This window comes from Parus major, chromosome 2, assembly GCF_001522545.3.
Source record: "Parus major isolate Abel chromosome 2, Parus_major1.1, whole genome shotgun sequence".
In the NCBI taxonomy this organism is placed as follows: domain Eukaryota; kingdom Metazoa; phylum Chordata; class Aves; order Passeriformes; family Paridae; genus Parus; species Parus major.
The window spans coordinates 116,627,373-116,642,011 of record NC_031769.1 but is presented as its reverse complement, the minus strand read 5'-3'; the positions used below and the strand labels follow the sequence as shown (position 1 = coordinate 116,642,011).

Genomic DNA, 14,639 nt, shown 5'->3' with positions numbered 1-14,639 from the left:
CAAGTCTTTTGCACTCCACTCAAATGAATGCTTGAAGCCTTTTTAAGTAATATATTGTAAGTGGTCTGAAAAATAATACTTGCAGATAATAATTGGGTTGCTTTCCCTTGCAGCTCGATAAAGGTTTTCAGTTAAAAAAATAAAAGGATTAATAACTGAAAGGCACATGTATTTACTATGTTTTTGCTGATGTGCAAACTTCAGGGGAGCCCTGGGCCTCTTTGACCTTTTGTGGTCCTTCAAACACGCCTCACAAGATAACATTCATGTAAAGTTGTCACTGTAGATGTGTCAGTGTTTATAGATATGTATCTCTAGAAAGATGTCTGTTAAGTATTAAAGTGTATTACTGAAGTGTGAGTCAGTACCTTTAGCTATTTTCTGATAAGTTGCCGACTTCAGCATTACACTTTAGCAGGTTAGAAAAGAAAAAAGGAAAAAAAATGGTTTTAAGATGTTTACTACTTGATGAAAAATAAATAGCTATAGTTTTATTTAGTTCTTATAAACTTAGTCATAGTGCTTTTTGTTAATTATTTATTTGGGTTTCATATGGAAAATGCTGTGTTTGAAGTGAGGAGAATACGACACTTGAAGGATTTTCATAAATAGAAACCACAACATTTGCACATCTTAAATTTATCTTTGTTATGGTTTGTGGAGGGAAACACTATTGCATTTGATCCTCGAAGATTTCTCCAAATTTGTAATTGCAAAAGGATTTTAAGTGAAAGCTTTTAATCCAGGTGAACTGCTTATATTAATACATACAAATATCTAACAAAAAAATACTGATCAGCTTTCAGTTGGTAAAATGCATAAGTAGAAGTATAACTAGCATGCTAAAAGATTCAGGTTGAAGCTAATTACAGTGCAAAATAGTTTGATCAAATTTTAATACTGAGTTTTGGTATTTTAATAGGCTCTTGTGTAATATTCAAACAGCTGAGTACAAGTAAGTAAATGCTAGTGGGAAAATATATAATATAAAACCATATTGTAACTAGCTTATTTGCTAAAAGCTACCATTTCTAGAAATTGAATCTTTTTTGTATTCTACAAAATGTTATCGTTGTATGTGTGTTACTGAGGAACAAATCAACTTTAAATGTTCTTGTTTTCTGTCATATTAAGGTGCATTTTTACCATACTGGTGTAGCAAGCTCTTCCTGATTTCATCTGAATGCTTATCACATGCTTCTGGCAACGTATGCATAGGCAGGAGAGATTTTGGCAAGAAAGCATGTGATTGCATGTTTAACAAGTCTTCAAACTTTGTTTTGAATTTCACCTTTAAAACAAAAACATTGAAGTAGGCCTATTGTTTGAATTACTCTCCTCCATTAAGTACATGAATCTTTACCCCTCCAGGCTATGTTCATTTGCATTTTATCTCTGCCACTCTTCCACACTTTTATTTCACTCTTGACCCTGTTTCTAGGAGATGTGCGAGTAAGAAGTCGGGCAGGATTTGAAACAGAGAGAAGAGGTTCTCATCCATACATTGATTTCCGTATTTTTCACTGTAAGTATTTAAAAGCAGATAAATGACAAATAAACAAAGGCTTCCATCAATTTTAACTGCTGAGCCTCTAAAATAAAGTTAGCATCTCTTATAGCAAGACTATTTTTTTTTACACTTCATAGGAAAATCTTTCATTCTAGCTCATTACCAAAAATAGAAGAGGAAAATCTTCACTGCTAAATATTTTTTTAAAAAAATATAATTTTAAACTCATTGAATTTAGACCTGATTCCATATGGAAATGAAGACTTATCTTCTAAACAGCTACTGATGTGTATGCTGTGTGCTTACTTGGCAGACACTATCAGTTGAGGAGAATACTTTCCTGTTTTTATAAAGCAGTAGAAACGCCCTGTCCAGGATGATGCTTGAACAGAATTACAGTAATATAAATATTCTTCAACTCATCATAACATTTACATCTACTGAAATGGGTTAGCTAGGACTTAATTTTTTTGGACAGAGACAAACCTTAAATAAAAATTGAAGTGTTAGGAGAAAGCAGCAGCCTAAATCTCTTTGATTATGTGTTTAAGGAACCCTTTATTTTTCAGAAGTGTTACAAGAGTCTTTTTGTAGATAAAAAAGTAAAATTATCCATCTGTATTGTTACAACTAAATTTGTCAGTAGTTGTGGTAATATAAAGTTTCACCACTACCAAACCTATATGCAGCAAAAATACAGGGGATCTGGGTCCTAATTAAATTATGCCAATAATGAATGTATTAACTGTCATAAAGGATCTACACCAGTATTGTATCAGCACAATTCCAAGTATTCTGAATACAATGGAGAGATTCAGTAAAGCCGATTTCGTGGTAGTAAGTGTGGTTGTTGTAATTACCTTATGAATAAAAATGAGTGGCAGAAACTGATCTTATGCTCTGATCTTAACTGAAGTTATTATTTTTAAAAGTAGATAATTTCTAAAACTCTTAAATGCTTAGTTTTGTTCAAAAGTTCCATAAAAATAGGTGAGAAAACAAAGTTTGAAGAGTGTGCCATGTAGAATTTTTCAATAAAGAGGAGATAAGTTTCATCTCAAGTCCTGATTGAGTATAATAAATTCTCAGTAGAAGTAGCATGCAATTTATGAAATACATAATTGTCTTTTTTTTGTGTGTGTATATATATATGTGGCATTTCATGCTGATACAGGAAGATACTAACAGAAGTATTAAAAGAACTACTTATTTAAAGGCAGTCAGCATATTATTGCTGTTGTCAAATAAACTTTTTTCTATGGTCCTCAACACACAGTTTCTTTCATCCTGATGATTGTGCATCAGGCAGATCATGACTAGTCAGAAGGACTTTCACACCCTTTCTCCTTGCTCCTACTTGTTCAGACACAGCCACCAGCTTTTGGCAACATCACCTGGGGTGTCCGATGACAGCAAAAAATATTGCTAGGAGGCCCAAAAAATTCTTTGGCTTTAACTTCCTTCTCAAGTCAGTTGCTGTGTTAGTTTTCAGAATTGTGATATTATAGTCAGATTTTTTTCACTTCAGGATTGTAGCTTGTTGAAGAATTGCTCTTTGACTTCTGGGCTCCTGCCACATTGTGGGGTTTTTCATAGTCAGGAATCCAGCACCATCTCTCACCATATCAGTAGATTATCTAGTACTTTACATAAACATGGGATTCTTTTTTATCCATAAGATGTTTTCTTCCTCTCTGCAATGCTAATTCAGTCTTGACCAGTGTTTCCTTAATTGTTTTAAGCCAGAGAGATTTAGTAAAGCACTATGAGAGTGCCAGCAGAGAGAAGTTGCAGGAATCAGACTTGACCTATTTTTTAGCATATTCTCCCTGCCCTCTCCCAGTTACTTAGAAGCAGATGATTTTGCCACATAGAGGTAAATGACTGAAAAATATTCACCCATTTGAGCAATAACATGTGAAAGGAGTCAGTCAGCTCTTCTTTCCTTTGGGCAAATACTGAACTGGAATGGGTCTCTTCTGCAGCTGAAGCAGTCAAAACCATCTGAATGTTGCCTTTTTTTTTCTCCCCACCACAGCTGTATCCTGAACATTAGTTGTGCATGGACATACTTCCTCCGCTGTGTTTGTATAGTTTCACTGTAACTTTCTTGTACTATCCACTAGCTTTATTCTGTGGTTCAAAATATTTTGCAATGATCATTGCTTATGTATTTTGCAGAGGACTTACATAGTGGCTGTCAGTTTCAGTGCTGAAGCATTAGTGCTGTTTTGTGTTTTGCTTAGCTAGCTTTGGTTGTTCAACATTGTTTTCTTTTTCTGTCGATGTTTTGAGAAGAAGTTGAATGTCTTTCAGGAGGTTTAGCTAATAACATGCTGACCAGTCTCTTTTCTAATATTTTATTGATAGGCTCTTAACCTGTTTTCTTAGTTTACTGATAGGTTGGAAGAGTATTGATTTTGAAATGCATTACTTTGCTTCATAACACTATTTGTTATAACCAGTGTTGCTGAAGTAAAGTTTGTCAGCACTTACTTCTAAAGATCACTTCTGTATCTTTGTAGGCATTATAAACTCAGCATCTGTATCTTCATCCCAGAATTCTGTAATTGATACATGAATATTCAAGTCTCTAACCTGTGTATTCTCAACAGTAACTTAAACAAAATTTGATTTTAGGAAGATGGTTGGAAAAATGTTGTTAGAGACAGTGGAATGGGAGTCATATCTGAGAATTATTAAATGCGGGATTTGACTGATAATGAAGCCAGCTTTGTTGGATGGTAGTTTTCCTTCTACATACATTATCTGTTATTCCAGAAGTCACCTTTTTATACGTAATTGCAGGAACTGCCAAGAGAAATAGCTCAATAAACAAATTTTTGTTTTAACAAGACTGTTTCCTGGTGAATGAGGAAAGTCAGGATTATATTCTTCTTGTTGGTTGGCAGTTGGTTAATGTTAAGTCATCACTTAGTAGGTTTTCTGTTGCTGTGTTCTGTTGGTTATGCCTGTGTGAGATCATGGGCATAACATCAAGACAGCGTCTTAAATCCACCATTTCTGGAAAGGAAAGAACAGCCACACAACTTTCTTCCTCTGAATTCGCTGTTGCACAGTAAAATGCCTACACCGTAATGTTTTATTGAATTGGCTGTAAAACACTGGATCTACTTTTCACTCCATGAGAAACAAGAAGGGAGTTTTGTAGTTCGCTGTGAGAAGGCAGCATGTACTGTTTGGTTTTCAGGGAAGTTATCGAAAAAGTGATTGCAGTGGTTTTAATCACTTACTGTCTTCTGGTATACAAATAGACTACGATTTGCTTGAATACCTTAAAATTCTCTTTACATTACTCAAGACATCACAGATAATAATTCAGTCTTCATTGTTGTCAGACTATGTTGATAAAAGCTAATGAGAAACAAAACCTGTGGTAGAAGGATTGGTGGCAAGATAAAAATATTCCCTTTTTCCAGAAATAAAGATCAAGCTACTACACTTAAAGAAATTTTGATTGTTGGAAGTGTGTCTAGTCTGCACAAGCAAAGGCATATATGATGTGCCCTAATCACTCTCTGTTTCTCCTTAAAAAAACCCCTAACAGTGAGCGTGCACAGTGATATGTACAGAATGTTGTATTGAGGAAGTGAAGCCAAAATGAATAAAGGTCCAGTGAATAGTTAAGATAACAGAAGAAAATATTGAGAAGTGTCATATACAGATACACCTGAAATTAAAGCTTTTAAGCTTCCTTTTGGGGAAGGGTTGTTAGATATAGTTTGGAGGAACCAGATAGAAAAATGAATGCTTTGGTTTTGTAGAGAAGAAACATGTTTTTCTTGCTTCTCCTGTTGTGTCTGGCCCAGAGTTAATATCTTGTCAAAAGGTTTTTAGAATTCTCTTGTGCCAGTCTCATCTGAGCATGCTTCTGTGGGGAGACGATGATGCTGCCAACACATAGGGCTCTGTTTTGTGTTCTATAGATAACTGAATCACATCTGTGAGTTAAAATATCTTAGAAAGAAAAAGGGAATTTGAATTTATCAGTATGTGTTTGATAACATTCAGGAATGCTCAATTTTGAATAAAATAGTTGCTGCATACAGTATAATGGTACAGTAAAAGACTTCATTGAGATTTAGATGGTTCTTCTTAGCTGTTTATGGAGCCTTTTTAGGGGGAATGGAAAGAAAGGAAGAGATGTTTTTATAGGTGATAAATAAATTGAATGCTCTTTCTTGAGAGTGCAAGTATGTGATGAAATGTCAGAGTTTACCTTTATTATACAACCTTCAGACTCTTTACTTGGAAATTACAGTTTGTGGAACATATTATAAACTGTTCCAACATCTGGCAAAAATGTCAACATGTGCTGTTTCAATGTTTTTAATGTTCTGGTTCTTAGCTCATGAACCACTGAAAAATGTTTACCTTGAAAAGTTAATTTAGACTTCCCTTGGCTGAGAGGCCAGAATTCAAAGAAGAGAAAGGAGTGCAAATCCAAATTGATTGCCTGAAACAATTTGAAAAATCCTTGTGTAGCAGCAGCTAATGATGCTTTGGATGATACCATCTAGAGATTGAGATAAACTTAGCAGAGTCCAGATGAATTTCAATGCCCTTTTTTGTTTCAAGAAAATAGAGGAATTTCCTATTTGGTTTTGTTTAACAGTAATTGTCTGTTTTGTTCAGCAGTCTACTGTAAAGAAGGGTGAGTTTCATCATGAATAAAGTAATGCAAGAAAATTTGTGTGATCATAGCTTAAGTATTTGTTTCCTTTTGAAAACAGCATCACTGAGGAGTAAAAAGCTTGTACTAGAGAGATTTCTTCAAGAGCTCCCTTTCTGTGAAAGATAAAATTCTGAAATAGTCTTCTAATTATTCACAGTCCAGATTATTCAAATAAATTGTGTTCCACAATGTGAGAAACATTTTGACTTTGATTTAGTTTGGAGAATGCAGTCACACAAGGGTAAATCACAGAAAATGCTCCAGATACAACTGTATTAGCTAAATGAAAAGAATGAGCTTGAAGTGAGCTTGATTAAGAAAGATTTGAGGATAAAAATTGCCAATTGAGAATACAGAGCAGGTTTGTTTTTTAATTTTGTAATTCCAGATGTTTGTTTCACCTGCAATTTCCTCTTTCCAAGCTACTGTAAAACAGCATGTGTGCTCTGGAGTCTTGCACAGGTACAGGCCACTCTGTGTTTCATTGCTGGCTTAAGTTTGACCGTAGAAGAAGACAGAGATACATTCTGGGTTTTTTTCCCATTTCTTCTGAACTTCTCCAATGTGTTCTTTCTCCAAGTACCTTATTTGGAAAGGATTTTTTTTGGTATGCTGGACAGTTTGGTAGAAATACGTGAGAATTCTTTCGTTTTCATCTCTGCTCCCAGTTTGACTTTCTGTATTTACCATCATATAGACTGGTAAAGGAAATTATTTTTTTGTTAACCATGACAGGTTACTTTTCAATTATTCTTTTATTTCTGGTGATGAAAAATGGACAAAAAAAGATGAGTTGAGGGTTCTGTCATTCCTTTACTGTAAAACTGAAGATTTCTAGGACACCGAAGAGAGGTGGGTTTTTCTGGGAAGACAGCAAGAAAATTATTTGGCGATGATCTGGAATATATTATCCTTTTGGGAAAAGAGTTGAACCATTATATGTCATATTCTTCAGGAGGATCACTATTTCAATTAACATGGCATAACCTGTTTTGTAAAGGCTATGTTACTATATATATTGTATATTTGTGTTCTGATGATATTCCTCTATCTATTTAGCTTCAGTGAGGTTCCTTAGTTCATTGTATGCTGTTGTGAATTACAAATTTGTTGTGCTCAGTGAGTGGATTCAGGTTAAAAAAAAACCCAAAAACTTAACTGCAGGATTGCTGGGTTTATGATTCAGTAAACTGGCATGGAAAGACTGCTTTGTATGTAGATTCCTAGTCCTGAGATTATTGCAAAACGTTACTCATTCCAGCACAGAAATGGCATTGTTTAATTCACTTAATTTTGTATCTTTCCTGAAGCATTTACAGAAATACTAAGATGACCCAAAATTCAAAAGAGATAAATCAGTAAAATCCTGTAGATACCTTTTCATTATGTTGTTTTTTTTTTTTTCACTTCTACTGCTGTGCAATGACTTAGAGGGCCATTGGAGAATTTGCACTTATTTCATACTGAAGTAGTCCAGTCCCTACACTTTGAGTAACTTCTCTCAAATTAGCTCTGCCTTGAGTAGAGGTTTGGACTAAAGGACTTTCAGAAGTCTCTTCTGTCCCTTCTTACCTAAATTATTCGATGGTTCTGTGGCGCTCTGCTTTGCTAAGGCAGTGAGATCCTTTTGTTCTGTAGGATGCTTCAGGAGAAATTATCTTTGGTGGTGGTGATGCCTAGCACTTCCCCTCCATTAGGAATCATCTGATGAAAACCACTGGAGTTTTTAATAGAGTTGTGGTACTACTAGAATTTCTTGAAACTTAATTTTTTTTTTCCTGATTCCACTCACAAGACACTTGCAAAGCCATGTTTATTTCATTAATCTTTAACCCACAGCATATTTTCCAGCAGTCATTATTATTTGAAAAAAAATGGAAAACATTTGGAAAATAAAAAATATTTATGAATGTGTATACAGTTATATACTGTACATTGAAACCAAAATAATGTGGCTTAATATTTTTTTTAAGCAGAAGAAGGAGTGTAGTGCCTTACAATGATGATAAACGAGGCTTCTAAGTGGTTTTAAGGAAGACAGGAAATATAATGAGGTAATTTAGACACCAATAGTCTAAATTAGTCTTTTGATGTAACTTTAAAATCCTTACTAAAATTATATCTTCCAAATGAAGTCATGGTTTTATAGAATATTGAGTACTAAATGTCATAAAAATATTTCAAAATTCAAACCATGAGTGGTAAACATACAGGAGAGTTAAATAGAAGGACTTAATTTAAAAAAAATGTTCATGGTTCTAATATAGTGCATTTCTTAATGGTTTGATGGGAATAGATGTGAAATTAGAATGCTTATGGGTCCCTCTAGTGGTGTGAAATGCTCGATAATACTTTCAAATTATTCATAAATTGAAAATTATTTGTATCCTGGAAAGATGTATTTTTAGCAAAGTGCATCCTTAGAAAGATGACATTTGAAATGTAATATTTATTTCCAACAAATATTTACAGGTAGTGGAAAATTTCAGATGATATGTCAGGTTTAATGATGGTATCTGCTGTGTAAAAATGATAAATGGACAGTTGGGTTACTACAGAAAAATCGTGAGAGATCACTTCCATTAAAAGAAGATAATTCCTTCATCTTTTTTTGGGAAAAGCCTCCTATGATGGGTCTACGCACCTCAAAGTTCAGGTTTTACATTCAAACATAAGAAGAAACATTGTCTCAAATACTTTTTTGTTTTTACATATTTTTTTAGTGACAGTGATACCCAAGATCCTCAGTTATGTGCTTTCTATTGGTATATAGCAAAACTCAGTGCTTTTTATCATGGATAGTTTTCTATGTGCCTTTTGGGCTGTAGCAAGGAAGAAATGGAGGTAAAGTTCTTATTGCTGGATAGCCTTATTTTGACCAGATTCACATCAGAGGGTGTAAGTCTGTCTTTGCATTATAAGAAAATTGAAATATATTGCTAGGACTTAAGATTCCATTAATAATTAACCAAATCATAATTGTCATTTTTCCTTTTGCAGATTGTCCTTACTATTAAAAGATACAAAAATTTTGAGAGTAAATCCATCAGTGTATTGCAATTTTTTAAGATTTATCACTTGTCTTTGCCAACTTTGTATTTTTACATTGGCATAAGAAAAATAAATATTTAATATCCCTGTGAAATGTGCTAAAACTTTTTTTTTTTTTAGGTTTTCCTGAAGTTAAAAGATTGGGAGTGGGAAGAGATTAAAATTAGCATCTTGGAATACAGATGAAATCTGTTGCATGAAGGCGACTTGTGTTATTTGATTGCTATATATGCATCACATTAGCAAAATAACTGGTATTAATAACCAGAATGACTTCTTTTCCTTTATTTTAGAGAAAAGATTTTTTTTATTACACCAACCTCACTTAAGATGTTTAGAAACAAGAATATAACCATTTTAATCAAACAAAAAGCCCCAAAACCTTGGATTGATACTTTGGATGATAACTCTTAATTTACAAAGGAACAGCAAGAAGAGTGTTACAGGACAGCTGCTGTTGAGTAGGCACTAAGGCCTACAGTTGGCCTTCTGGTTCCTTGCATCAAAAGCACTTCCCAATGCTGTAGTGTCGTTCTTAACATGCCCATCATCCCAATTTTGCTTTCATTCTCTTTCAGTTCACAAGGCTGTAAATGTCATATTTATTTTATTGTTCTAATTTGTCCATAAACTGTCCTTGAGTGCAAATGGTTGATATTGGATATTAGAAGGGCATTTTAGCACACTGAAGGCTCCAGATGAAAGATTTTTGAGCTGGGAGGAGAGATGTTTTTGCAGCACGCTTATTCATGAGCACATGCAGTGCACTCTTCATTCTTCACTGTCTTCTTTCCATGATCTATACATTACTGAGCCTTGGTTTGGTAGGGTCTCTGAAATCAGCATCTCTTCTCATGACTCTTGATAGAAGAGGGGAAGTTGTAATTCTTGTATTAATCATGCATCTAAAGGGAATCAATGTGCCAGCAGGGAAATGCCAAGTTTCCATTGCACAACTGTATCATTAATTTTACCAGTCTTTTCCGTTAACTGACCTTAGCTGGTCTGCCACAACCACAAAGCACTTGGTTTTTGTATCCTTAATAATAATTTATCTGTGAGGAAAAGGAAGAGACAGGCACAGTAGCTATCAGTGCAGCTGAAGGATGTATCTTCCCCTCACCCCCTTCCTTGAAAGCCAGCTATTTTCTGTTCCAGCCTCCCCTTTAAATTAATAACCTGTCAAACTTCTGCATCTGACTTGCTTATTCTGAATTGTCCTGGGGTAAATGTTTAACTGTTAAAGAGAGAAATTTAGTTTTTGGGTTAGTGTAGTCCCACAACTCAGGTGCTCTGGAGCCTGCAGAGGGATGACAAAGGTTCAAGATCTCTTTCCTCATTTGGAAGTTGCTCTGATCATTTCAGATTTAAAGGATGAAGATATTTATTTAGTCAAGGTGTTATTACCTAATTTGGGCTATCCCTGTGCAATAAGTAATAGCTCAAAGGGAAACGCGAAGCCCAGCCCATGGGGAGGAGCAGCCCCAGCACAAGCAGGGGGGAAACCATCTGGAAAGCACCTTGGCAGAAAAGGAACAGCTCCTCCTGATGGGCACCAAGTTAAACATGAGCCAGCCATATCCCCTTTCTGCAAAGAAAGAAAATGGTATCCTGGGCTGCATTAGGAGGAATGTTGGCAGCAGGTTGAGGGGAGTGAGTCCTCTCTTACATGCAGCACTGGAGAGGCCTCACCTGGAGTCCCAGTCTGGGCTCCCCAGTAAAAGAGAGACATGGACATACCAGAGAGTCCGGCAAAGGGTGGGAAGATTAAAGGGCAGATGAGAAAAGCCTGAGAGTACTGTTCAGCTTACAGAAGGCTCAAGGAAAAACTTCTCAGTGTATACAAAGGGGACAGAGCCAGGCTCTATGGTGCCCAGTGTGAGGACCAGATGCAATAGGCACAAACTGATCCCCATCAGGAAACGCTTTTTCACTGTGAGGGTGGGTGACCAAGTGTTTGCGCAGGGTGCTCAGAGAGGTTGCATTCTTGGAGGTGCACAAAAGCCTCTGGGAGGTGGTTCTGGGCAGTGTGGTCTAGGTGATTCTGCTTGAGCAGAGGGGCTGAGCAGATGAAGCTCATCTGGTATCTTCCTAACTCACTGTTCTGTGATTCTATAATGAGCAGCATCACTGCTAGAAAAGCTGGAATAAAGTAAGCTTTGCTTTTTTACTTTTAACAAGGGATAGAAAAAGTAGGATTAATGTGTAATAGTAGTGGTTTACAAGCTATGCAAATTGGTGATAATTTAGAGAGTTTAAACATGTTTGTAAAATGAATAAGTGCCAGTAGTGTATTGTGAAGAGAATGATGGTTCAGCTTCACAGAAAACCAAGTAACTAATTTGCCTCTGTACCTCTATCATTATCAGAAAGGATCTTGAAGCAAGATGTGCAACCCCTCCTAAATGACTTCTGAATACAAGTATAGGTGGAACACAGGCCTGTACTGCTAAATTAGTGCATTTCTGTGTTCTGTTGTGTACTTTGCTGCCAGAAGCTGCTGTTTTACTTGTAGCACCTACGTCATACTGTTCTGTTCAAGATTAATGGGTGGTACCTGTGACGTGAAACTTAATTTGTAGCATGACAACAAAAACAAGTTTTTATTAACTGTAGATTCGTAGAAGAGCACTTGAGAGCAAGAAAATTATCTATGCTTCCAAAAAAGTGCTCATTTTTCCTACTTTAAATACTTGTTTTATTGAGATTTAGTGAAGTTTCTGGCTTTTGTATGTGACTTTGTGGATATTTTAGATCATTTTATGAACTAAATATAATGATTTTATATTATTTCCAACCCAATAATTTCAGTTTTGAAGTTTGGCTCTTAAGGAATTGGATTGAGATTGAGGGGGAGAAACTTCTTAGCATACACTGCACGAGCAGCAGCAGCTGTATTGCTCCCTGCTTCTCTGTTCTGCAAACTGGCAGTGCTCAGACTGTAACCTCATGGTCACAAATGTGCTTAGAAGTATTGGTAATGTAGCATGACAGAATCTATTTATTTTCCTGCTGTATACATGAATGTTGCTTTATAAGCAACCTTTATCATATGTTGTATGTCTGTTTACTTAATATATATAAATTGGGATATATTATAGGTACCAGTGTCTTCAGAGGAAGAGCCCTTGGCCTTGAGAATGATGTCTTGAAGAGGGATACTTAATGTGGAGATGTCTGTGTTAGCCCTGAACTTCAGTGTCTTGATGAAGCATTTCAGGCATGTCTGAAAGAACATTCAGTTGTGTCAGTTTAATCTCTGTTAACACAGACGGTTGATAGGGAATGGTGCTGTGTTTGATTAGATACTCCATGATCATCCCACTGTCAGCTCTATTTAGAGATGTTTGGGGATTAATATATTAATTTAATATATTAATGAGCTAGCATAGAACAGAAAGTAAATTGGAACTTCTGCAGGAAGAATTTAAATGGATAAAGGTTTATCTTATGTAGAATTAAGCTGCTGTCACTAGGAATCACTGAGGCTTTTAGTTCAGATTGTCAATAAGGCCACACCTTCCCGTGTATAACATTGTAGACTGAATTTAAGAACAAAAGTTGTAACTCCTTACTTCACCAGCTTCTAATATGCCTTTTTTTTTGGAAGGACAAGAGATCTGTGCTATGGAATTATGATCATGTTGTTTTTGATGATCTGCATTTTTGAAAAAGAGCATGTTGGCACTGATTTCCTTACTTAATACCTCTTTTTGAAATTTTATTATTTAACATGAGTCATTTCAGGCAGGTTGAGTGAATATCAAGATAAGATTATTGACTTCCTGTTGGTTATATAAAACTGCTGTTGGGTGGCACTGTTGAAAAGAAAGTAAAGACCAAGTTTGGCCTAATGGATTTCAATATGAGAATTTCTGGCTTTCTACAAAGGAACTGTAGCTCTGGGTAGTTTGATTTGGGGGTTTCTAAAACACTTCAGGCATATCAAAAGGAATTGGAAATAAACTAGTATCAGTCATTTGTATAAATCAGTTAATTTGTATTAATTAGTTAATAAAAAGTAAATTTTTATTAGTTAATAAAAGTAAAGCAAAATATTTGGATTAATCTTTGAGAAAGGCTGAAATAATTTTCTGTTGTGTTTTCACCATACTGGGAAACAGAATTAGATATGCTGTGAACGTAAATGTCATAATTGTTTGGCAGAAGAGTGTAGTTATTTGCAAAAATATCAAAATTACTTGAGTTTAAAACATTGACAAAGTAGAGTTAAGAGATTTTCTGAGCTCCAAACTGTGTAAAAGTAGTTTGTACTTGCTCAAAGCCTACTTGTACCTCCTGTATCAACACTCAGTTTCTGATACTCTCTTGCTGGTGTCCATATTGTCTTAGGTGATTTGTTAGGGATGTGGATTTGGATGTATATAGATGACAGCAATTTTCCAAAAATAATATGTTTGCAGTACTGTGTGTGTTTTTAAATAGTATCCATAATATTTTTGTCCTTTCAATAACAGAGTTCCTTATAAAGGTAAGTTGCAGCTATGATTTCAGTGTTTGTTTTTCTTCACAGGATGCTTACACAGAACATATTTTTTCTAATCCATGGCTTGTATTTAGTATTAATAAAAATATCTCTATTTGTGCTGAAATGTTTGATACTCAAAAAAATTGAATTCTCTTTATACCAAACTTCCCTGAGCATTTGTCTTTTTGTTATAGGTTTTTTAGAGAGAGTGTTTATTTTCTTGTTTTTTGTAGCAAATTCTGAAATCGAGGTCTCTGTGTCTGCAAGAAATGTGAGAAGGTTGCTTAGTTTCCAGCGATACCTGAGATCTTCCCGTTTTTTCCGTGGTATCACTGTTCCAAATTCTTCAAACATTTTAGATGATGATTATAATGGACAAGCAAAGGTTGGTTGCTTGATTTTTATTTATTTAAAGTATGTTTTTCTAAATGCTTGCTAGTATATATATCACATACTAAAAGTGCGACTAAATACCAATTTTAAGCATTTTTTTTAAGCATGGGTGTGTGTATTTTTTTTTATATACATATGTTTGTGTGTGTATGTATGTATGTATATATTGTAATGAAATCCAGGTAAAATTTCATGGTTTTGTAGTTTGTACTGCCCACAAGTTTACTCAGATGAAGACTAGTGTATTTTTGTTATTTTGTTTCTTTGTTGTTTTTTTTAATAGCTGGTGAATTAAGGATGCCCTTGAATAATTTAGGAAAAAAAATGTAGAGAGGAAAATGTATCTATATTTAAGAAATGTAGTGGAGCAATTTAGACACCTGTTCCCTTTGATTTTTTTAGGATAACCTCACTAGTGAACAACTGGGAAAGTGACTGCCAAAATTGAATAAAGTGCAGTGAATGGTTTTCTCAGGACATGCTTATGTCAAACTGACTCT

The 14,639-nt window shown here is 35.0% G+C and overlaps 1 protein-coding gene across 3 annotated transcripts in view; it reads left to right on the top strand.

Annotated features, from left to right (window-relative positions):
- Nucleotides 1-14,639, top strand: part of PDE7A (phosphodiesterase 7A) — a 75,468-nt gene that overhangs the window by 45,398 nt on the left and 15,431 nt on the right. Inside the window, exons 3-5 of one of the 3 annotated variants that reach the window (XM_015617895.3) lie at nucleotides 923-955; nucleotides 1,442-1,525; nucleotides 13,980-14,131. In XM_015617895.3, the coding sequence (XP_015473381.1) occupies nucleotides 923-955; nucleotides 1,442-1,525; nucleotides 13,980-14,131 (269 nt within the window). The remainder of the gene's footprint in view (nucleotides 1-922; nucleotides 956-1,441; nucleotides 1,526-13,979; nucleotides 14,132-14,639) is intronic. The other 2 variants (XM_015617896.3, XM_015617897.3) reach the window with 2 other exon arrangements.